The sequence below is a fragment of the Oncorhynchus nerka genome, linkage group LG7 (assembly GCF_034236695.1).
Source record: "Oncorhynchus nerka isolate Pitt River linkage group LG7, Oner_Uvic_2.0, whole genome shotgun sequence".
NCBI lineage: Eukaryota > Metazoa > Chordata > Actinopteri > Salmoniformes > Salmonidae > Oncorhynchus > Oncorhynchus nerka.
The window spans coordinates 81,377,829-81,401,681 of record NC_088402.1 but is presented as its reverse complement, the minus strand read 5'-3'; the positions used below and the strand labels follow the sequence as shown (position 1 = coordinate 81,401,681).

The 23,853-nt window shown below is 42.0% G+C and overlaps 2 protein-coding genes across 3 annotated transcripts in view; one reads left to right on the top strand and one right to left on the bottom strand.

Annotated features, from left to right (window-relative positions):
* LOC115118141 (neurokinin-B-like) overlaps positions 1 to 2,749 on the top strand; it is a 25,468-nt gene extending 22,719 nt beyond the window's left edge. Inside the window, exon 6 of the mRNA XM_029646678.2 lies at positions 1,287 to 2,749. Within this exon, the coding sequence (XP_029502538.2) occupies positions 1,287 to 1,369 (83 nt within the window). The 3' untranslated portion in view covers positions 1,370 to 2,749. The remainder of the gene's footprint in view (positions 1 to 1,286) is intronic.
* On the bottom strand, positions 412 to 23,853 carry LOC115118143 (glycoprotein-N-acetylgalactosamine 3-beta-galactosyltransferase 1-B-like). Of its 2 annotated transcripts, none has more exons than XM_029646679.2 (6): positions 23,345 to 23,853; positions 21,590 to 21,740; positions 14,616 to 14,769; positions 14,205 to 14,366; positions 13,499 to 14,001; positions 412 to 3,928 (listed from the first exon to the last, which is right to left on the bottom strand). In XM_029646679.2, exons 2-6 carry the CDS (start codon positions 21,668 to 21,670, stop codon positions 3,575 to 3,577), a joined length of 1,254 nt encoding a protein of 417 aa, XP_029502539.1. In that variant the 5' UTR covers positions 21,671 to 21,740; positions 23,345 to 23,853; the 3' UTR covers positions 412 to 3,574. The 2 variants fall into 2 exon arrangements, with proteins under 2 accessions (XP_029502539.1, XP_029502540.1); XM_029646680.2 differs by lacking the exon at positions 23,345 to 23,853 and adding an exon at positions 22,660 to 22,986.

Sequence of the window (23,853 nt, the reverse complement as noted above, 5' to 3'; positions counted from 1 at the left end):
AGCGTTTCCCCAATCAGGACAGCTCCCAATTTGTATGACTGCATTTCGTTGAGCTGGGTCAATCGTTTTTGAATGTCCTACACTAGCTTTTTACATGTGTTAACTCATGACATTCCCCATACCATCTATTGACTTCTGTGTGTCTACGTCGAACGCTTCTGAAAAGGGGGATACGTAGTAATTTGTTCAACTGAATGCATTCAACTGAAATGTGTCTTCCGCATTTAACCCAACCCAGCTTGCTCTGGACTCCAAGCGTTTGTTGCCGTGGTTCTTTTCACGATCCACAACTCTGGTCAGTGTTGTAGATCCCAGACGAGCCCCCAAAATGTTACTACCCTCAGAATGGAGATCTGAGAGCAGTAAGGAGGTAATATGAAATGCGGTGTAAAAAGGAAGCACGTGAGAATGTTTCAACTTTATCAAGTGACTCCATTTTAATAATCAATCAAAAGTTGAATAAATGAATATTCATATATCAAGTTGATCTAAATAGGAAATTAATCTCAGATTGAATTTCACAAAATAACAAAAATAGAATTGACATTACCCAATGAAACAAAACACCATTCAGTATTTCAGTCTCCTCCATGAACACACTAACATTCAGTCTCCCATTCTTGTATAGCAAACGGCTCCATTTTATGATGACCACATCAGCAAGAGACAAACAGTTCAAAAGTCTGATGATAGAACCACGAGAGTATTACTGTAATAACAGCCCAAATACGTTCTGCATCCCCCTGAACCATGAGATGACATTACTCCCCTGTTGAACAAATAAACCATCCAATACATTCACTGAAATATACATTAGAAAATAGTTACTTGGATATGGACACTCATTCCCCAGGGAATGAGCAGGCACCCTTTGAAGCTAGCTAGCAGCCCCTCTCGATAGCTAGCTAGCCTAGCTCACTAGCTTGTTTGCTACATTGAATTTTGTTAAAAAATATAACCCTGTGACCGATAAACAGACATAGACAGTCCATCAAATCCGCTACACATACATGAGAATATAGTCTATATAATGATCCTCTGCAACTCAGCTTGTGTGGCTCAGTTGATAAGAGTGAGGTGCTAGTAACACCAAGGCCATGGATTCAATTCCTACAGGGATCATACTGTATTTTAAGTCACTTTGGATAAAAGCTTTGGCTAAGTGGCATACATGATCATATGAATTAGTCTACGGTATCTATACCTCTATAGTAATCCAATGTACGATGGAGAAAATGTACAGTATTTTTTCAGCTAAGTCACTCAGTGTGGGCTCTGTCTTGCAGGTAACATGCGTCCTTTGAGGAAGGAGGTGTACCCAGAAACAAGAAAAGGAGGTCTATTCTTTAACAAGTGCAGACTGAGGTGAGTGAGTGTGTAAGGCATCTTCTCTCCCATGTCACTCAGTAGACTGCATGCATTATATACTGTTTTCCATTCACGTGTTAATTACAAATGCATGATCTTAATTTCAGCCAGTTTGCTTGGCTTAAAAACAATCGTTAAGAAGCCAAGTCATTCCAGCCATATCAACCATTTTACAATCATCATGACATCAAAAGCATCTACAGATGTAGGATCTTAATTTGAGCCAGATTGCTACAGCAAGAAAATAATCCTGCAGCAACAACAAATGTGAACTATGCGGATTAAAACTAATGGACATTTTTGTAGGGGTTGATACATTTTTAGTTAGCAAATCAAATCTGAAATTTCTAAAGTGTAAATTACAAACTTTTGAAACCTTTTTTAAAACTCAAATATACTACAAGTTTGCATTTCCTGCTGTGCAGGACAATTCTCTGTAGGCCTCCACTCAAATGAACAGCTTTAGTTCAGCTCTCTACGTACCAGAATACATTGAATAAGAAATCAAGTGCTTCATATTTCATGTTGAATTAAATAAACTATAATAGTATTTTAAAAACACATTTATGAACCTTTATTGATTATAAATGTATCATACTGTACATCCACTGTTCCGGTTATGATCCAGGTTTCGTCGTGGGTTATAGACAAGACATTCATCTGGACCCATCTCTACCATCCAGCTAAGGCAACACCCCTTTTCAGAAGATTGGAGATATTATTATACAATACAGAAGAGCAACGATATATTTTACAAAAACAAAGTATTCTGAAAACTTCAATGGAATTTAAACTGACCAAACCAACATATTACTGTAACGTTCCAAATGGGTTGTCATAGTAACTAATAACTATACAGTTTGTATATAACATGTATTGTCACAAACAAAGAAAATTCACATCTGATATGATCTATTTCCTTAACATAGTTGGTTCTTTTTCCCCAAAAGTTCAAGACAAAACACTTTTTTGTTGTTGTTGTAAATTAAAATATTAATTCAACCTTTAATCTTTGTACTTCTTGTCATATCACAACTGTAATATCTTATCAAATGGAAAGAGAGACTATGGAAATACAGGATCCCACAGCTGCCACCGATTATACTGGTAGAGCATACAGTACAAAAGGTTATATGATGTATACTAGGGCTGGGATTCAATACAATCACGGGTTATAGGCATTGCGGCTTTCAAAGGCAATGTTGCCGCTTTCGCAGAGATCCCATTCACGGTAAACAAAATTGCCTTTAAAAGCCGCAATGCCAATAACCGGCAATCGGATTGAATCCCACCCTAAATTGCTTGTTTCATTCCAGCTGAAAAACATACAGGTCAATATTTAGTGTAGAAAATTAAGGTAGATATGAAATCTTCTCTTCGACCTCCCAAAAAGACAACGAAACCAGAGAACAAGGTAAATGGCTTAAAAACTACCGTTAAGAAAGAAGCCAAGTCATTCCAGCCATATCAACCATTTTACAATCTTCATGACATTCAAAGCATCTACAGATGTAGGATTTAAATGAGCCAGTTTGCTACAGCAAGAAAATAATCCTGTAGTAACAAGAAATGTGAATTATTATGTGGATTATAATTAATGGACTTTTTTGTAGGGGTTGATACATTTTTTCGTAAGGGAAAATCAAATCTGAACTTTCAAAGTGGAAAACTTCAAAACCCTTTTTAAACCTCAAATACAATGCACGTTTTAAACCTTTTAAGTAACAGATGCATTACGCATTCCAAAGGGCAGCACAGTCTATTGTACCAAGTTATCAAGCGTAACGAAAGAGGCGTGCGTAACACCTAATAAGCTGTCAAATACTGGATATAGATGAATGGTAAGTAACTGCATACTATTTCAATTCAAACAGAATATCATGTTAAATCGCAACAGATATCAAATAAAAACAGTTAAGACTTTCAAGTTAAATGATTTACAGTATATGGACGCACTTAAAAGATAAAATATATATATATATATATAAAATCCCCATAATCAATTAAACCTGCACTGTGGTGGAACTGGCCATAAGAGCACTATGTGGGTAATCATTTTTTCATTATTCATGTGTCAATTCCACTTCAATTCAGTCAATTCAGGAAGTAAACTTAAATTGACTGAATTTAAGTGGAATTGCCCCATCCTGGTCCATACATTACACATTCCCGTTCCAAAAACACATGTAAACCCATACAGAGAGAATCACCCTTGCCTCTCCTGTGTGACTGCAGTCCTGTTGTTGTCAATGGTTATTTTACCCAATGTCTCCTTCCCACCTTTGTCTGACAAAGGCTTTGCCCCGGACTCGGCTTTGGACTGGTCTCCATCACCACCACCAACAGTAATATCAGCTGGGGTTCTCCCTCTCCCAGCTGTACCCACTGTAGGCCTCTCTGTCTGGGCCTGCCGCTCCACCAGGCCCTGGGGTAGTGGAGGTCTGTAGCGGTACCTGTAGCCGTAGGCACGGAGGTGGTAGGTCCAGTATTCCAGTGTGTACATCAGCTTTGCATCCACATAGTGAAAGGATACTGCCAGGTCTGAGCAGCACCGGGGACCCTGGTGAAGGAAAGCACACACACCACACACAGTATTCTAAAACGTACTCCATGGCCTTTCACTGTATCTGTTGACAGAGCTACATACATACATACATACAGGAACCAAGGCTCCGAATCGCACCCTTAAAAATATCAGGGATTTCTGGATATTCAATTCAACAGCTTGAATTTATACCTGACTATTGTGGTGTTCACTGTCTGTTTTGCCGTGTGTCTCGATGGTCTCTGTCTGACAGACTCATAATAGACATCTCATTTGCATTGCAAAGCACAAAGAACTAGCGCTATTATCTGTAACAAATTGGCAAATGTTCCTATCGTTGACAAGAGTTTTGTCTCTACTGCAATCATCCACCTCAGCATCAATGTAATTGATGTATTTATTTTAAAGCTGTACTAACCAGGGCCAAAGACTCAGTGGGACAGACAATCGGAAGTTACGAATGTAAGTACGGTCGCCACGAACATGCCCATCAGTTGTTGAACGTTCGTACCTTCACCAACACATTCAACAGGAATTGTTGCAGAAGAAGATGAATGCTGTCCACACACTGAGGTGTTACACATGCCCTGATCGTGTGGAAGTTCAGAACCAGGCAAATAAAAGGTGACCTTTTGGCTTGGTGTGCAGTTTCTATTTTCGTTGTTCACGGTAAGACCCAGTACGATGACGAGGGTCAGTGTCAGCGCTGTGCTCTCGGCTGCACAACTCGCAAGAGTTATTTATTTGATTTGACCCTGCTTTCACCAGCTAAGTTGACTGAGAACACATTCTCATTTACAGCAACAACCTGGGGAATAGTTACAAGGGACAGGAGGGGGGATGAATGAGCCAATTGTAAGCTGGGGATGATTAGGTGACTCTGATAGTATGAGGGCCAGAAAGGGAATTTAGCCAGGACACCAGGGTCACCACCCCTACTCTTATTATACAGTGGGGCAAAGTATTTAGTCAGCCACCAATTGTGCAAGTTCTCCCACTTAAAATGATGAGGCCTGTAATTTTCATCATAGGTACACTTCAACTATGACAGACAAAATGAGAAAGAGAAATCCAGAAAATCACATTGTAGGATTTTTAATGAATTTATGGTGGAAAATAAGTATTTGGTCACCTACAAACAAGCAAGATTTCTGGCTCTCACAGACCTGTAACTTCTTCTTTAAGAGGTTCCTCTGTCCTCCACTCGTGACCTGTATTAATGGCACCTGTTTGAACTTGTTATCAGTATAAAAGACACCTGTCCACAACCTCAAACAGTCACATTCCAAACTCCACTATGGCCAAGAGCAAAGAGCTGTCAAAGGACACCAGAAACAAAATTGTAGACCTGCACCAGGCTGGGAAGACTGAATCTGCAATAGGTAAGCAGCTTGGTTTGAAGAAATCAACTGTGGGAGCAATTATTAGGTAATGAAAGACATACAAGACCACTGATAATCTCCCTTGATCTAGGGCAAGATCTCACCCCGTGGGGTCAAAATGATCACAAGAACGGCAAAACTCCCAGAACCACACGGGGGGACCTAGTGAATGACCTGCAGAGAGCTGGGACCAAAGTAAACAAAGCCTACCATCAGTAACACACTACGCCGCCAGGGACTCAAATCGTGCAGTGCCAGACGTGTCCCCCTGCTTAAGCCAGTACATGTCCAGGCCCATTTGAAGTTTGCTAGAGAGCATTTGGATGATCCAGAAGAAGATTGGGAGAATGTAATATGGTCAGAAGAAACCAAAATATAACTTTTTGGTAAAAACTCAACTCGTCGTGTTTGGAGAACAAAGAATGCTGAGTTGCATCCAAAGAATACTATACCTACTGTGAAGCATGGGGGTGGAAACATCATGCTTTGGGGCTGTTTTTCTGCAAAGGGACCAGGACGACTGATCCGTGTAAAGGAAAGAATGAATGGGGCCATGTATCGTGAGATTTTGAGTGAAAACCTCCTTCCATCAGCAAGGGCATTGAAGATGAAACGTGGCTGGGTCATTCAGCATGACAATGATCCCAAACACATCACCTGGGCAATGAAGGAGTGGCTTCGTAAGAAGCATTTCAAGGCCCTGGAGTGGCCTAGCCAGTCTCCAGATCTCAACCCCATAGAAAATCTTTGGAGGGAGTTGAAAGTCTGTGTTGCCCAGCAACTGCCCCAAAACATCACTGCTCTAGAGGAGATCTGCATGGAGGAATGGGCCAAAATACCAGCAACAGTGTGTGAAAACCTTGTGAAGACTTACAGAAAACGTTTGACCTCTGTCATTGCCAACAAAGGGTAAGTATTGAGATACACTTTTGTTATTGACCAAATACTTATTTTCCACCATAATTTGCAAATAAATTCATTAAAAATCCTACAATGTGATTTTCTGGATTTTTTTTCTCATTTTGTCTGTCATAGTTGAAGTGTACCTATGATAAAAATTACAGCCCTCATCTTTTTAAGTGGGAGAACTTGCACAATTGGTGGCTGACTAAATCATTTTTTGCCCCACGGTAAGTGCCATGAGATCTTTAGTGACCACAGAGAGTCAGGACACCCGTTTAATGTCCCATCCAAAAGACGACACCCTACACAGGGCAATGTCTCCAATCACTGCCCTGGAGCATTGGGAGAGGGGGCGCAGATGAGCCAGTCATCGAGATAAGGAAAGATCTTGATCCCCTGTAGGTGGAGGGAGCTCTGGGCTGCACTCACACATCTTGTGTAGACGCGAGGAGCCAGGGAGAGGCTGAAAACAGTGAACTGGTATGCATGGTCTTGGAAGGCGAACCACAGAAAATGCCTGTGTTCCGGTAACACAGAAACGCGAAAGTAACCGTCCTCGGACGTGAACCATTCCCTTGCGGCTACAGCCCGGAGAACATTGACCGTCCGCAACAAGTGAAAGGGGAGCACCTTTAGGAAAACATTGAACTGCTTTAAATACAGAACTGGATGAAAGCCAGGAAATAGGTTGAGTAAAAGCCATCTTGCTATTCTGATGCTTTTACTTTGTGATTGCGCCCTTCTCCAGGAGAGATGTAATCTCCTGGTTGAGGATGCAAGCTTTCAGGGGGAATGTGACTGAAGTCATTCTGACCCCTGAGAATGGTGGGGGTCAGTGATGGAACTACAGCCTGTACCCTTGTGAGAGGGTCTTCACCACCCATGGGTCTGAGGAGTGGGATGCCCAGTATGTCAGGGTCTGCTGGGTAAAACGCCATTCAGTTTATGCCCCCAAGCCTGTTTGTGGGGTTGGGGGCTTACCACGGCCCCGGCAGCTCTTGGTGCCTTGGGGGGGTGGCTGCATGGCCGTCTGGGGCTGGTGAGCACCTGTGTTAGGCTGGTGGTATGGTCAAGGGCGTCTGAGAGCGGCGAGGTTCACACGTATCAGGCCTCCCTCTGCCATGACTCTCTGATGCCTGGTTTCTGGGCTGTGAGTTCCACAGTGGTGTAGCCTGACTGTTTTCTACCTTCAATGGGCCCCTCAGCCACGGGGCTGAAGAACAGTACGTGGACCACTGGGAGATTTCTCAGCATCCAGACGGATGCAGGTCATTCAATTGGACATTGGACATTGGGGCTTGGGCGAGCCAGACCTGGCGACGAGTCATCACTAGGGTGGACATCAGTCTGCCTAGCTCTCTGGTCATGAACGCAAACACTTGAAGAGATGCGTCATTCAGTTTGCAGAGGTCCAGGTCTGCATGCTCCGGCTGGAGTATCCTTGCCATGGTGGGTGAGAGCCCAGCATTCTTGAAGCTCCATAAGAAAAGCTGGTGAAGATAGCACACTGAATGTTGTAGCTGCTGGGACCTTCTTAAAGAACAGGTTAGCTGCAAGGGCTGTGGTTTGAGGGTGCTCAAGCTCGAGCCTAGCTAAGAATGTACACAGGACAGGACAGCGCATAGTGAGGCAGAGCTTTCTTCTGACTCAGTGTGATCAGAGCCTCGGAATGACTCCTCTGACCCATCTTTAGCGTTGAGGCTGAATGGGTCCACAACTGGTTGGCACCCCCTTCGCCATGTTGGGCTTTTCATCATCCTGGTGAGTAAAGTGCCAGTTGGATGCCCGAGTGGAAAGCAGGTCATCATCAAGGCTATCTGAGTCCTCTGGAGGGAGTGCTATAGGGCCCCGACTCAGGGGGCTCGAAAGAAGGCGAAATAATTTTTAGCTGCTCTATCTCAGAGGATAGGGAATTGACATTCCGAGTAAGGCTCTTATTTTTTTACTTTTTCACCAAGGGGGCACCATCGGTTTTGTGGGATTTCCCTCTTTTGGTGGTCCTGGGTGGGTCCTGGCGAACAACACTGGTAAATTATTTGTGAAAACCAGGCCCTCAACTCTGGCTAGCCACACTTCCCTCACCTTCACAGGAAGGATGGTGCAGTTAATGCAGGGGTCAGTAAGGGATTCACGCAGGTGGCCAAAGCCTAGGCAGGCGGGGCACAGGTCATGACCATCTTCTACTTGTAGTTCAGCTCCACAAGAGGAACAGCCATGCATGCCCAGCATCATGGTGATGCAGTGTTCTCTCAGCTCAGAATGTGGAGAAAAAAAACTATAAAATATTTCTTATGTAATATACTGATTCATGAAATTAGTGAGGTCAATATCCCTCCAGGATACCTGGGCCAGGGAGATTAGAATGGCCTGCTCACTGAAGTGTTTTAGGGAGCGTTTGACAGTGATGAGGGGTGGTCGTTTGACCACAGACCCATTACGGACGCAAGCAATGAGGCAGTGATCGCTGAGATCCTGGTTGAAGACAGCAAAGGTGTATTTGGAGGGCAGGTTGGTTAGGATGATTTATATGAGGGTGCCTAGGTTTACAGATTTGGGGTTGTACCTGGTAGGTTCATTGATCATTTGTGTGAGATTGAGAGCATCAAGCTTAGATTGTAGGATGGCCGGAGTGTTAAGCATGCCCCAGTTTAGGTCACCTAACAGCACGAGCTCTGAAGATAGTTGGGGGGCAATCAATTCACATATGGTGTCCAGGGCACAGCTGGGGGCAGAAGGTGGTCTACAGCAAGCAGCAACAGTGAAGGACTTGTTGGTGGATTTTAAAAAGGTGGATTTTTAAGTAGAAGCTCAAATTGTTTGGGCACAGACCTGAATAGTAAGACAGAACTCTGTAGGCTAACTCCGCCACTTTGGCAGTTCTATCCTGTTAGAAAATGTTAAGTTAGGGATGGAAATTTCAGGGTTTTTGGTGGCCTTCCTAAACCAGGATTCAGACAACTAGGACATCCGGGTTGGCAGAGTGTGCTAAAGCAATGACTAAAGCAAACTTAGGGAGGAGGCTTCTAATGAAATGAAACGAAGGCTTTTGCAGTTACAGAAGTCAACAAATGAGAGCACCTGGAGAATGGGAGTGGAGCTAGGCACTGCAGGACCTGGATTCACCTCTACATCACCAGAAGAGCAGAGGAGGAGTAGGATAAAGGTACGGCTAAAGGCTATAAGAACTGGTCGTCTAGTACGTTCAGAACAGAGAGTAAAAAGAGCAGGTTTCTGGGCGCGGTAGAATAGATTCAAGGCACAATGTACAGACAAAAGTATGGTAGGATGTGAATACATTGGAGGTAAAATCTAGGCATTGAGTGACGATGAGAGAGTTATTGTCTCTAGAGACATCAATTAAACCAGGTGAGGTTACTGCATTGTGGGAGGTGGGACAAGAGGGTTAGCTGAGGCATATTGAGCAGGGCTGGAGGCTCGACAGTGAAATAAGACAATAATCAATAACCAAAACAGCAATGGACAAGGCATATTGACATTAGGGAGAGGCATGCGTAGCTGAGTGATCATAGGGTCCAATGAGTAGCTGGACCATCTGGCAGTCCTAAGGACAAATCCGGGTTTGGCTGATACCAGGAAAACGCTACCTGCCCCAATGCACGGTGCCAACTGTACATTTTGGTGGAGGAGGAATAATGGTCTGGGGCTGTTTTTCATGATTTAGTTCCAGTGAAGGGAAATCTTAACGCTACAGCATACAATGACATTCTAGACAATTCTGTGTTTCCAACTTTTTGGCAACAGTTTAGCGAAGGCCCTTCCCTATTTCACCATGACAATGCCCCCCACCCACCCCTGAACTCCGCCTAGCAGAGACATCTTTGTATTAGCAACTATTAATTATGAGCTTATATGGTATTAAAGTTAAGGGACATCACCCTGGTCGGGGTGATCCTCAGTAGGGGATAAAAAGGGAAAACACCATATTTTGTGCTGAGTGTGTTACTTGCAAATTACTGTTAGTGTAAACTCCGGGTTGCAATCCGGCTTGCAATCCTTATTAAACAAACTAACCTCTGATCAAAGAAGATTCCTGTGGTCACTTCTGTGCACATAGGACAGAATTCCCTTACATCAACCAACATCAGTGCCCGACCTGAGTAATGCTCTTAAGGCTGGATGGAAGCAAGTCCCTGCAGCAATGTTCCAACATCTAGTGGAAAGCCTTCCCAGAAGAGTGGAGGCTGTTATAGCAGCAAAGGGGGGGGACGGACTCCATATTAATGTCCATGATTTTGGAATGAGATATTTGATGACCAGGTGTCCACATACTTTTGGTAATATAGTGTACCAGGCGAGAGGGATGCCTAGGGGAGGCAATCCGAATCTCACGTCTTATAGCTGACTAGGCTAACAACCTTCCTGGACACGGTTATCTCGGGAAGTGACCAGTTTGAGTTTTAAATAGTTGTGGCCTCGATAATGAGCACAGCAGTGGAGGATATCTTGACATGGTTAGCATCGGAGTGCGGTGGCCAACACAGACACAAGTGGGCTAAATCCGCACAAGACAAGGAAGCCCGATATCCTCACATAAAAGGGATAGGCAGGGGAGACCTGTCACACAGCCTTGGCGGGCGAATTTCGCGCTCTGACCCATAGGTCACAGGCTGTTGGTGACAGACCGACAGTACACACAACTCACAGAGTTCAGCTTATCGTACCGCTACCTGGGAAGATGCAATCCCCCAAACAACGGGAGCAGTGGAGCAGTCAACTTGGGTGATATGGCTCAGCTAACTTTGGAAGAAGAAATAAGAGATGTGGTCTGACGTCCTCCCACGCTGTCACGTCACCGGCGTGACTTTGTTGTTATTATTACTGGACCTGCACGGAGCACGAGGGATATAATCCATACTTCCAATGATACTGACGATCTGAAAGGTATGAAGTAGAACCAACATTCATTAATGTTGTCATTCACTGTGAGATATCCTTTACATGATATGTCGTTTATATTCAGGCCGTTTGTTCATTGAAAATAAGTGTAAATATACCATATATATTACACCAAGAGGGTCTGTGTAAGACTGATGCCCTGGTCAAAAGATGCCATACCCATTAATAAACCAAAAACACTTGGTGTCACAGGAGGTTGGTGGCACCTTAATTAGGGAGGACGGGCTAATGGTAATGGCTGGGGCGGAATAGGGGGAATAGTATGCTGCCAATATACTGACTCAACTCCAGCCACTTTAATGGAAATTGATGTAAAAAAAAATGTATCACTAGCCACTTTAAACAATGCCACTTAATATAATGTTTACATACCCTACATTACTCATCTCATATGTATATACTGTACTCGATACCATCTACTGCATCTTGCCTAAGCCATTTTGTACCATCACTCATTCATATATCTTTATGTACATTTTCTTTATCCCTTTACACTTGTGTGTATAAGGTAGTAGTTGTGGAATTGTTAGGTTAGATTACTCGTTACTGCATTGTCGGAACTAGAAGCACAAGCTACACTTGCATTAACATCTGCTAACCATGTGTATGTGACAAATTAAATTTGATTTGAAATACATTAAACATAGTTTGAAATCTTTAAAAAAAAAAATTAAAAAAACATGTATCGAACAAGCGATCATTTTCACGTTTTCATACATTTTTGGAATGTTTGGGAGTTACGTTATACTAAGGCATTTGTGAAAATTCTATAGCAATATAGAGTGGGAAAGCGGCAGCGCATTTGGACAATTAATAAACACTGCAGTAAATAAAACATCTGTCTCAACCAGTCTATGCAGACCAGTGCACCATAGCCAATCAGAGCTACAATAGGCCTTTATGCAAACAAGCCATTTCCACACAGGCCTGTCATCATTCACATTCATCATTGCAACTGCGTTGCTAAATGTACCAGTTATTCTGCGCCCTGGCGCACTCAGATGAGAGTGCTCTGAAATTGGGGTAAATAGCCAGAGTGAATTTGCGAAAGCAAGAGATATGCTAACTGGATAACAGTCTTTCAAGTTCTTGCTAGCTAACCAAATGACACCTGCATCACTAGCTGTGTATAGCAACCGAAAAATGATACGTGGGGAATAAACCAGTCACTCACCCACTCCTCCAATAACATGACATCCTCCTAACAGATAGCTAACTAATGTTAGGCTCTGTGTTTTTAGCTAGGAATGTTGAGTCAAATAGACCCTATTCTTAAAACCTCTTATAAAGTTGGTTTTGTAGCATGAACTGGGAATTTGATATTTTTGACTGATATTATGATTGTCTATTTGTTTCATATCTGCAAAGTAGTTAAAACACTGTCCGTTTCACTTGAATAATCTGTGAAACTGAAAGCCAACAAGTAACACGGACAGTGTTTTAATTGGCTTCCTATTTCGCAACAAAGCATCCTTCACTCATGCTGCCAAACATACCCTTGTAAAACTGACCATCCTACCAATCCTCGACATTGGCGATGTCATTTACAAAATAGCCTCCAATACCCTACTCAACAAATTGGATGCAGTCTATCACAGTGCAATCCGTTTTGTCACCAAAGCCCCATATACTACCCACCATTGCGACCTGTACGCTCTCGTTGGCTGGGCCTCGGTTCATACTCGTCGCCGAACCCACTGGCTCCATGTCATCTACAAGACCCTGCTAGGTAAAGTCCCCCCTTATCTCAGCTCGCTGGTCACCATAGCATCTCCCACCTGTAGCACACGCTCCAGCAGGTATATCTCTCTAGTCACCCCCAAAACCAATTCTTTCTTTGGCCGCCTCTCCTTCCAGTTCTCTGCTGCCAATGACTGGAACGAACTACAAAAATCTCTGAAACTGGAAACACTTATCTCCCTCACTAGCTTTAAGCACCAACTGTCAGAGCAGCTCACAGATTACTGCACCTGTACATAGCCCACCTATAATTTAGCCCAAACAACTACCTCTTTCCCAACTGTATTTAATTTATTTTGCTCCTTTGCACCCCATTATTTTTATTTCTACTTTGCACATTCTTCCATTGCAAAACTACCATTCCAGTGTTTTACTTGCTATATTGTATTTACTTTGCCACCATGGCCTTTTTTGCCTTTACCTCCCTTCTCACCTCATTTGCTCACATTGTATATAGACTTGTTTATACTGTATTATTGACTGTATGTTTGTTTTACTCCATGTGTAACTCTGTGTCGTTGTATCTGTCGAACTGCTTTGCTTTATTCTTGGCCAGGTCGCAATTGTAAATGAGAACTTGTTCTCAACTTGCCTACCTGGTTAAATAAAGGTGAAATAAAAAAACAACAACAACAAGACAGACCTCTACGATGGGGTAGTAGCAGTAGCTCCAGTACCAGAAGCTCTTGGAGAACTTCCCTGTCAGATGATGCTCGGGAACAAACGGATGAAACGTCTCCCGTTGAAGGGTATCCCTCGAGTCCATAGCCAGAACACCCATCTTCTCCAGACACTGTCCCAGAGCCAAGTCCTCCACAGAGGTGGTATGGGTACACACCTTGGTCTTGAACCCCTCCACAAACCTCCTGAGAGCTTCTTTACTCAACACATATCCTGCTCCGCCACTCATGTACCCCTGCTTTGCGTAGGGCTTGAAGCGCTTGCCAAAGTAGAGGGGCTCCTCGGGCGTGTGATTGGACAGGACCCAGCGGAGGTTGTCCACCACTACGAAGGTGTCGTCGTCCGCCTTGAGGAACCAGTCGGCATCATTCCCATGATGCTCCAGGGCGTAGTGGAAGGCCCGGATGGTCTTCCAGTAAAGCTGGTCGCGGCCCTCCCCCGTGCCGAGCCCCACTGTGGGGAAGTCTGGAGAAGAAGAATGCTTTATTGCCCAATTTCATACATTTCACCAACACTGGATTGAGAGCATTTAGGGTTGAGTGCCTTGCTCAAGGGCACAACAGCAGGAGACAGCATCCATATTTTTAACGTTGTTAATGGGATTCGAACCGCCCACCCTCGAACCAGCCCGCCTCTCTGCCCTCTAGGCTACCTGGCTGGGTACCTACCTGGGTCGTCGATAGAGCTCATGAAGACCACGACGTTGCAGTGGCGGCTCCAGGTGGCCTTTACGTGGCGGGCCTTGGTCTGCAGGTTACTGGGACCAGTCATCACCCAGCACAGGATGCGCACCTTCCGGTACAGCTCATCTGCCACGCTACTGTCCTCACCTGAAAACCATAGCCAAATTAGAAACAACTTTAATTGATGGAAGAGAGACACTGTATAGTATTCATATTTCTATGGGGAGAAGCCTATTTCAATAATGAAGTGTCTTTGTGGCAGCAAAGATATCTATGTTCTATATTAAAATACACAACACACACCTTTCATACTTCCACACAGATTTATGAGAAACTTCAGAGGAAATTAATTTCCTTTAACCTGAAGAGGTCCTGTGTCTTATTGGGCCTGTGTACCTATGTGGTGTGGATGGTTGAGGTTGATGAGGGTTGCTCCTTCCATCCTCCAGTTATTACTGTCACTAGCCTGTCTCTTCTTCGACAACGCTGCTACTGAGCTGTCCTGGCCCTCTCCCAGCACATCGGACTCCATGCTCATCTCGAACCACACCTGTTTTTACAAATAAAGATGACGTAATTCAAATAAGTTTATTGACTGATAACATCATAATACCATAGCAGGTATACAAAATACAGTAGGTACAGTCAACAGTAACAACAATGCAAGGAGAGAGTACTGTAATTACAGGTGTATAGGTAGGGCTACCTGAATGGCAATTACAGGTGTATAGGTAGGGCTACCTGAATGGCAATTACAGGTGTATAGGTAGGGCTACCTGAATGGCAATTACAGGTGTATAGGTAGGGCTACCTGAATGGCAATTACAGGTGTATAGGTAGGGCTACCTGAATGGCAATTACAGGTGTATAGGTAGGGCTACCTGAATGGCAATTACAGGTGTATAGGTAGGGCTACCTGAATGGCAATTACAGGTGTATAGGTAGGGGTACCTGAATGGCAATTACAGGTGTATAGGTAGGGGTACCTGAATGGCAATTACAGGTGTATAGGTAGGGGTACCTGAATGGCAATTACAGGTGTATAGGTAGGGGTACCTGAATGGCAATTACAGGTGTATAGGTAGGGGTACCTGAATGGCAATTACAGGTGTATAGGTAGGGGTACCTGAATGGCAATTACAGGTGTATAGGTAGGGCTACCAGAATGGCAATTACAGGTGTATAGGTAGGGCTACCAGACTAGTAATTACAGGTGTATAGGTAGGGCTACCTGAATGTCAATTACAGGTGTATAGGTAGGGCTACCTGAATGTCAATTACAGGTGTATAGGTAGGGCTACCTGAATGGCAATTACAGGTGTATAGGTAGGGCTACCAGACTAGTAAATTACAGGTGTATAGGTAGGGCTACCAGACTAGTAAATTACAGGTGTATAGGTAGGGCTACCAGACTAGTAAATTACAGGTGTATAGGTAGGGCTACCAGACTAGTAAATTACAGGTGTATAGGTATGGCTCCCTTAATATTAATTACAGGTGTATAGGTATGGCTCCCTGAATATTAATTACATGTGTATATGGCTCCCTGAATATTAATTGCCTGTGTATTGGGCTACCTGAAGAGTAATTACAGGTCTTTATAGTTACCTGAAGAGTAATTACAGGTCTTTATAGTTACCTGAAGAGTAATTACAGGTCTTTATAGTTACCTGAAGAGTAATTACAGGTCTTTATAGCTACCTGAAGAGTAATTACAGGTCTTTATAGCTACCTGAAGAGTAATTACAGGTGTATAGTGCTACCTGAAGAGTAATTACAGGTGTATAGTGCTACCTGAAGAGTAATTACAGGTCTTTATAGTTACCTGAAGAGTAATTACAGGTCTTTATAGCTACCTGAAGAGTAATTACAGGTGTATAGTGCTACCTGAAGAGTAATTACAGGTGTATAGTGCTACCTGAAGAGTAATTACAGGTGTATAGTGCTACCTGAAGAGTAATTACAGGTGTATAGTGCTACCTGAAGAGTAATTACAGGTCTTTATAGTTACCTGAAGAGTAATTACAGGTGTATAGTGCTACCTGAAGAGTAATTACAGGTGTATAGTGCTACCTGAAGAGTAATTACAGGTGTATAGTGCTACCTGAAGAGTAATTACAGGTGTATAGTGCTACCTGAAGAGTAATTACAGGTGTATAGTGCTACCTGAAGAGTAATTACAGGTGTATAGTGCTACCTGAAGAGTAATTACAGGTGTATAGTGCTACCTGAAGAGTAATTACAGGTCTTTATAGTTACCTGAAGAGTAATTACAGGTGTATAGTGCTACCTGAAGAGTAATTACAGGTCTTTATAGTTACCTGAAGAGTAATTACAGGTGTAGCTACCTAATTACTGAAGGTGTACAGGTCTTTATAGCTACCTGAAGAGTAATTACAGGTCTTTATAGCTAGTGCTACCTGAAGGTCTTTATAGTAATTACAGGTCTTTATAGTTACCTGAAGAGTAATTACAGGTCTTTATAGCTACCTGAATAGTAATTACAGGTCTTTATAGCTACCTGAAGAGTAATTACAGGTCTTTATAGCTACCTGAAGAGTAATTACAGGTCTTTATAGTTACCTGAAGAGTAATTACAAGTGTATACAGTTAAAGTCAGAAGTTCACATATGGTTGGAGTCATTAAAACTCGTTTTTTAACCACTCACACAAATTTCTTGTTAGCAAACTATAGTTTTGGCAAGTCGGTTAGGACATCTACTTTTCCAACAATTGCTTACAGACTTCACTTATAATTCACTGTACCACAATTCCAGTGGGTCAGAAGTTTACATACACCAAGTTGACTGTGCCTTTAAATAGTTTGTAAAATTCCAGAAAATGGTGTCATGGCTTTAGAAGCTTCTGCTAATTTACATAATTTCAGTCAATTAGAGGTGTACCTGTGGAGGTATTTTAAGGCCTACCTTCCAACTCAGTGCCTCTTTGCTTGACATCATGAGAAAATCAAAGGAAATCAGCCAAAAGCTCAGAAAAATAATTGTAGACTTCCACAAGTCTGGTTCATCCTTGGGAGCAATTTTCAAAAGGCCTGAAGGTACCATGTTCATCTGTACAAACAATAGTACGCAAGTATAAACACCATGGGACCACGCAGCCGTCATACCGCTCAGGAAGGAGACGCGTTCTGTCTCCTAGAGATGAACGTACTTTGGTGTAAAATTTCAAAGCAATCCCAAAACAACAGCAAACAACCTTGTGAAGATGCTGGAGGAAACAGGTCCAAAATTATCTACAGTGGGGCAAAAAAGTATTTAGTCAGCCACCAATTGTGCAAGGTCTCCAACTTAAAAAGATGAGAGAGGCTTGTAATTTTCATCATAGGTACACTTCAACTATGACAGACAAAATGAGAAAAAAATATCCAGAAAATCACATTGTAGGATTTTTAATGAATTTATTTGCAAATTATGGTGGAAAATAAGTATTTGGTCACCTACAAACAAGCAAGATTTCTGGCTCTCACAGACCTGACTTCTTCTTTAAGAGGCTCCTCTGTCCTCCACTCGTTACCTGTATTAATGGCACCTGTTTGAACTTGTTATCAGTATAAAAGACACCTGTCCACAACCTCAAACATTCACACTCCAAACTCCACTATGGCCAATACCAAAGACCTGTCAAAGGACACCAGAAACAAAATTGTAGACCTGCACCAGGCTAGGAAGACTGAATCTGCAATAGGTAAGCAGCTTGGTTTGAAGAAATCAACTGTGGGAGCAATTATTAGGAAATGGAAGACATTCAAGACCACTGATAATCTCCCTCGATCTGGGGCACCACGCAAGATCTCACCCCGTGGGGTCAAAATTATCACAAGAACGGTGAGCAAAAATCCCAGAACCACACGGGGGGGACCTAGTGAATGACCTGCAGAGAGCTGGGACCAAAGTAACAAAGCCTACCATCAGTAACACACTACGCCGCCAGGGACTCAAATCCTACAGTGCCAGACGTGTCCCCCTGCTTAAGCCAGTACATGTCCAGGCTCGTCTGAAGTATGCTAGAGAGCATTTGGATGATCCAGAATAATTTTGAGAGAATGTCATATGGTCAGATCAAACCAAAATATCACTTTTTGGTAAAAACTCAACTTGTTGTGTTTGGAGGACAAAGAATGCCGAGTTGCATCTAAAGAACACCATACCTACTGTGAAGCATGGGGGTGGAACATCATGCTTTGGGGCTGTGTTTCTGCAAAGGGACCAGGACGACTGATCCGTGTAAAGGAAAGAATAAATGGGGCCATGTATCGTGAGATTTTGAGTGAAAACCTCCTTCCATCAGCAAGGGCATTGAAGATGAAACGTGGCTGGGTCTTTCAGCATGACAATGATCCCAAACACACCGCCCGGGCAACGAAGGAGTGGCTTCGTAAGAAGCATTTCAAGGCCCTGGAGTGGCCTAGCCAGTCTCCAGATCTCAACCCCATAGAAAATCTTTGGAGGGAGTTGAAAGTCTGTGTTGCCCAGCAACTGCCCCAAAACATCACTGCTCTAGAGGAGATCTGCATGGATGAATGGGCCAAAATACCAGCAACAGTGTGTGAAAACCTTGTGAAGACTTACAGAAAATGTTTGACTTCTGTCATTGTTATATACCCTTTGTTGGCAAAGTACTGAGATAAACTTTTGTTATTGACCAAATACTTGTTTTCCACCATAATTTGCAAATAAACTCATTAAAAATCCTACAATGTGATTTTCTGGATTTTTTTCTCATTTTGTCTGTCATAGTTGAAGTGTACCTATGATGAAAATGACAGGCCTCTCATCTTTTTAAGTGGGAGAACTTGCACAATTGGTGGCTGACTAAATACTTTTTTGCCCCACTGTATATCCACAATAAAACAAGTCCTATATCGACATAATCTGAAAGGCCACTCAGCAAGGAAGAAGCCACTGCTCCAAAACCACCATAAAAAAGCCAGACTATAGTTTGCAACTGCACATGGGGACAAAGATCGTACTTTTTGGAGAAATGTCCTCTGGTCTTGATGAAACAAAAATAGAACTGTTTGGCCGTAATGACCATCACTATTTTTGGAGTAAAAAGGGGGAAGGCTTGTAAGCCTAAGAACGCCATCCCAACCGTGAAGCACGGGGGTGGCAGCATCATGTTGTGGGGGTGCTTTGCTGCAGGAGGGACTGGTGCACTTTCACAAAATAGATGGCATCATAAGGGAGGAAAATTATATGGATATATTGAAGCAACACCTCAAGACATCAGTTAGGAAGTTAAAGCTTGGTCGCAAATGGGTCTTCCAAATGGACAATGACCCCAAGCATATGTCCAAGGTTGTGGCAAAATGGCTTAAGGACAAGTAAGTCAAGGTATTGGAGTGGCCATCACAATGCCCTGACCTCAAACCGATAGGAAATTTGTGGGCAAAACTGAAAAAGCGTGTGCGAGCAAGGAGGCCTACAAACCTGACTCAGTTACACCAGCTCTGTCAGGAGGAATGGGCTGAAATTCACCCAACTTATTGTGGGAAGCTTGTGGAAGGCTACCTGAATCATTTGACCCAAGTTAAACAATTTAAAGGCAATGCTACCAAATACTAATTGAGTGTATGTGAACTTCTGACCCACTGAAAATGTGATGAAAGAAATAAAAGCTGAAATAAATCATTCTCTGCTATTATTCTGATGTTTCACATTCTTAAAATAAAGTGGTGATCCTAACTGACCTAAAACAGGGAATTTTTACTAGGATTAAATGTCAGGAATTGTGAAAAACTGAGTTTAAATATATTTGGCTAAGGTGTATGTAAACCTCCGACTTCAACTGTAGCTAAGGCTACTTGAATAGTAATTACAGCTGTATAGGGCTACATGAAAACTAATTACAGGGCTATAGGGCCACTAGATATCGGAAACACTTCTGGAAGTAAAGCTAAACAAAGAGATGTATTCAATCCACTAATACTAAATATGGGCTTGTAACACAAACATCTTTATTTTTTGTCTTCTGATCTTGGACAATGTTTCTTAGAGGTATGGGTAGTGCTATGTTGAAGTGCCACCAGGAGGCGCCTTGCTTCTAGTGGACCTGAAAGGTTTCTCAACTTCAAATGCGCTGTCATTTAGATCAAGACAATTAAATTTAAGAAACTGTAAACAATTTGTTTTTATGTTGGTAATTATAATAGTTACATTTCCAATTTAAGTGTGAAATGAAATGTTGATAACAAGCCGAGTAGACAATCAGATAAAACCAGGCAAGGTAGCTAGCTAGCCTAATTGATTTAGCTTTTCTCTTGTCTTTTTGATGTAAATGTTTTCATTGATAACTGTACAAAATAAAATACTCATACTTGACATTTTGAAGAGCATTTTTCATTAGGTATGAGCTAGACCTAGATAAAATGAACTGGCTACTAATTCAGTTGAAGATATGAAGCTAGCTTGCTAGCTAGCCAGTCATACAGAAGAGAGGGCTGCTGTAGGATTGCTATTTTACCTGTAAAATGTATCATCCCTATATAGCTAGCTAGCTAACTACATAGCTACATATCTCGATATAGTGGAATTGTGTTTTTAGAATGTTTTACTAATTAAAAATTAAACACCTGAAATGTCTTGAGTCAATTATTTATTCAACCCCTTTTTTATGGCAAGCCTAAATATATTCAGGAGTTAAAATGTGCTTAACATGTCACATAATAAGTTGCATGTACAGTGCAATAATAGAGTAACAAGTCAGTGAAACGACTGTAACTCAGTCACAGTAAAAGCTATCACTATCATGATTTCAAATTATCAATATGCTTTTTTCTTTATATTCATTAGGGAGTTGTGTAAATGGCAGTTGTTTGGGGGAAAGCATATAAATTACGCATTTTCACAGGTGTTTTTTCTTGACTGATTACCTTTTGATTGATGTGGTGCTAGATATGTAGGATCTTAGTTTGATCACTTTGGTTTATGAGAATTTTCCTGCAAACTTGTAGTGTATTCAACGTTTAAAAGGGCTTCTAACGTGTGTAATTTCCACTTAAAACATTCAGACTTGATTTGCCCTAATGTAAAATGTGGCAATTAATTATAATCCACATAATTCAAATTTCCTGCTGTAGCAAACTAGCTCAAATTAAGATCCTACATCTGTATTGCATGTTGTATCGTTTGAAAGGGCTGTTTCTCAGCTTTCAAAATATGTATTATGTCTTAATTTATGGTTTGACACCAGAAAATAATGCTCATTAATGTACGCAGAGGTCATGGTCTCAATAAATTCAGGAATTCCAAAACTCTCCTACAGATGATGCAACAATGCCAATATGGCGATTTACAGTTACAGTTAGCTGGTGTTCTGAGACCTAGTGTTTCCATTTCACTTTAACCCACCTGGCGCAGGAAGTACAGGCTCAGGGTTCCCACTAAGAAACCTATGTAGAAGCAGCATCTGGAGCCACTCAAGCCTTTCATGGTGACCTCCTCCCTCCCTCTCCTCGTCTCTAGTAGTTCCTCCTTGTCACTTTGATCACAGCATCTCTGTCTGAGATTGAAAGAGAACAGTAGGGATGAATAGGCAGACAAGATAGCCACCTAGAAGCAACCATTTCAAAAATAGTTTCTTTCAAGTAGCCAGAAACCAACTGATCGTTAATCATAAACGTCTGAATGATTTAAAGGACAACTCCACCACTTTTAAACCTAATTTTCAAAATCTTCAGCACAATGCCAGTATGCACATAAAGTATGTGAAAATGGTACATTTCTAAATTTTGTAGAAAAAAATTATAATTAAAAAGTTTTACCTGATGACATCATCAAAAGTTTAACCTCACTAGGGTCTGTGGGACAGTCCCACCTGGCCAACATCCAGTGAAATTGCAGAGCGCCAAATTCAAAAACAGAAATACTCATTATAAACATTCATAAAACATACAAGTGTCATCGGTTTAAAGATTAACTTCTTGTTAATCCAACCACGGTGTCAGATTTCAAAAAGGCTTTACGGCGAAAGCATACCATGCGATTATCTGAGAACGGCGCCCAGCAGACAAATCATTACAAACAGTTACCAGTCAAGTAGAGGAGTTACACAAGTCAGAAATAGCGATAAAATGAATAACTTACCTTTGATGATCTTCATATGGTTGCACTCACAAGACTCCCATTTACTCAATAAATGTTTGTTTTGTTCGATAAAGTCCCTCTTTATATCCAAAAACCTCTGTGTGATTTTCAGTGATTTTCTTACTTTTAACCCTGCTCTGTGATGTCTCAGGGAATAATTATTTTAGGAACTTCCTTCTTATCTTTTTAAACACAGATCATAGAAATGCAAAATGTTCACATATGTATAAACTGGTATTGTGCTGAAGATAATGAATTGTTGAAAAGTAGCGGAACTGCCCTTTAAGTAGTAAATTACTTGTTTTGCATGAACCATGACAGCTCAGCCCAACTACCTGTGAAAGGACACACTGGAGGTGTGTCAGGAACCTTGCTCTTCTGTAGACTTTGTCTAGAGAAACCAGTTGGCCGATAGCAATGCAATCTTATCACCCAGGTATATGTTCTTGTTGGATTAATTTATTTTAGATGAGAGTGAAACTACAAGAGTGAAAGCGCAAACAGGAGTGGCCAGTTTACTAGAATCCGGTCCATTGACTAGAAGTTAAATTTCAAAAGACATTTCAGGCGTGCAATGGAACTACAGAGACCCTTGCCACCATAGTTTTCAGATAAACAAACTCACTTTAACACATATGGAGGTTAAAGACCTCTAATCATGGACCAGGAAGTTAATTATTTACACTAAATAGGCCAAGCTTATATAACCCCTTAACAGACAGACTAGGTTACACTGTCTGTACCCCCTCTGCTGCCTGCTGTACTGCACTGAAAAACATGTCTAAACACAATGGTAACATTGTATAGTACAGTTTGCAAGCTACCCCGTATCTTCCCTAGCCTTAATCTCCTGGTGGGTGAGAATCTGGACTAGTCCTAATAACTGGAGAAGATAAATTGATACAATGTTACAGAGACCACCACGACAACATAACAGTGACGCACGCGTGTTACCGCGATCATCTTTCCCCGTCAATACATTTTATCATCAGTTATTGTGTCCCAAAATATAATAATTACCTGTGTTTGTTGACCAGAGTTTGTTGACGAGAATATGGAAAGCAACCTCCACATTGAGAGTGCAACCTAGCCTACAATGAATTGATGAATTTCGAGACTAAAGGACGACGTTACACCATCACACAGTGGGTCAGTCTAGTATTGAAGTTTGTAAAGCTCTCTATGTACACAACCGCTCATAAAATTAACGACAGCATGACTAACGTCACTGTAAAAATCCACGTTTTTAAGCATTACAGTGTAATCTCCGAAACCGCGGCGTTTGACCTAAGAGCCCGCCTCCTTCCCGAAACCACGCTCCTAGATTGAGAGGATCAAAATGTGTGAGACGCTGCGCAGAATTACAGATTTTTGCAGCCTCGGTACAGATCGCGTAAAAAAACTATTTACAGGTTAGTTATTTCGCAGTGGACAATCATTTGCAGATCAGTGAATCTGCGCATCACCTTGTTCGCAATGCATGATAATTTGTAGATCAGTGAATCTGCGCGTCACATTGTTCAAACCAA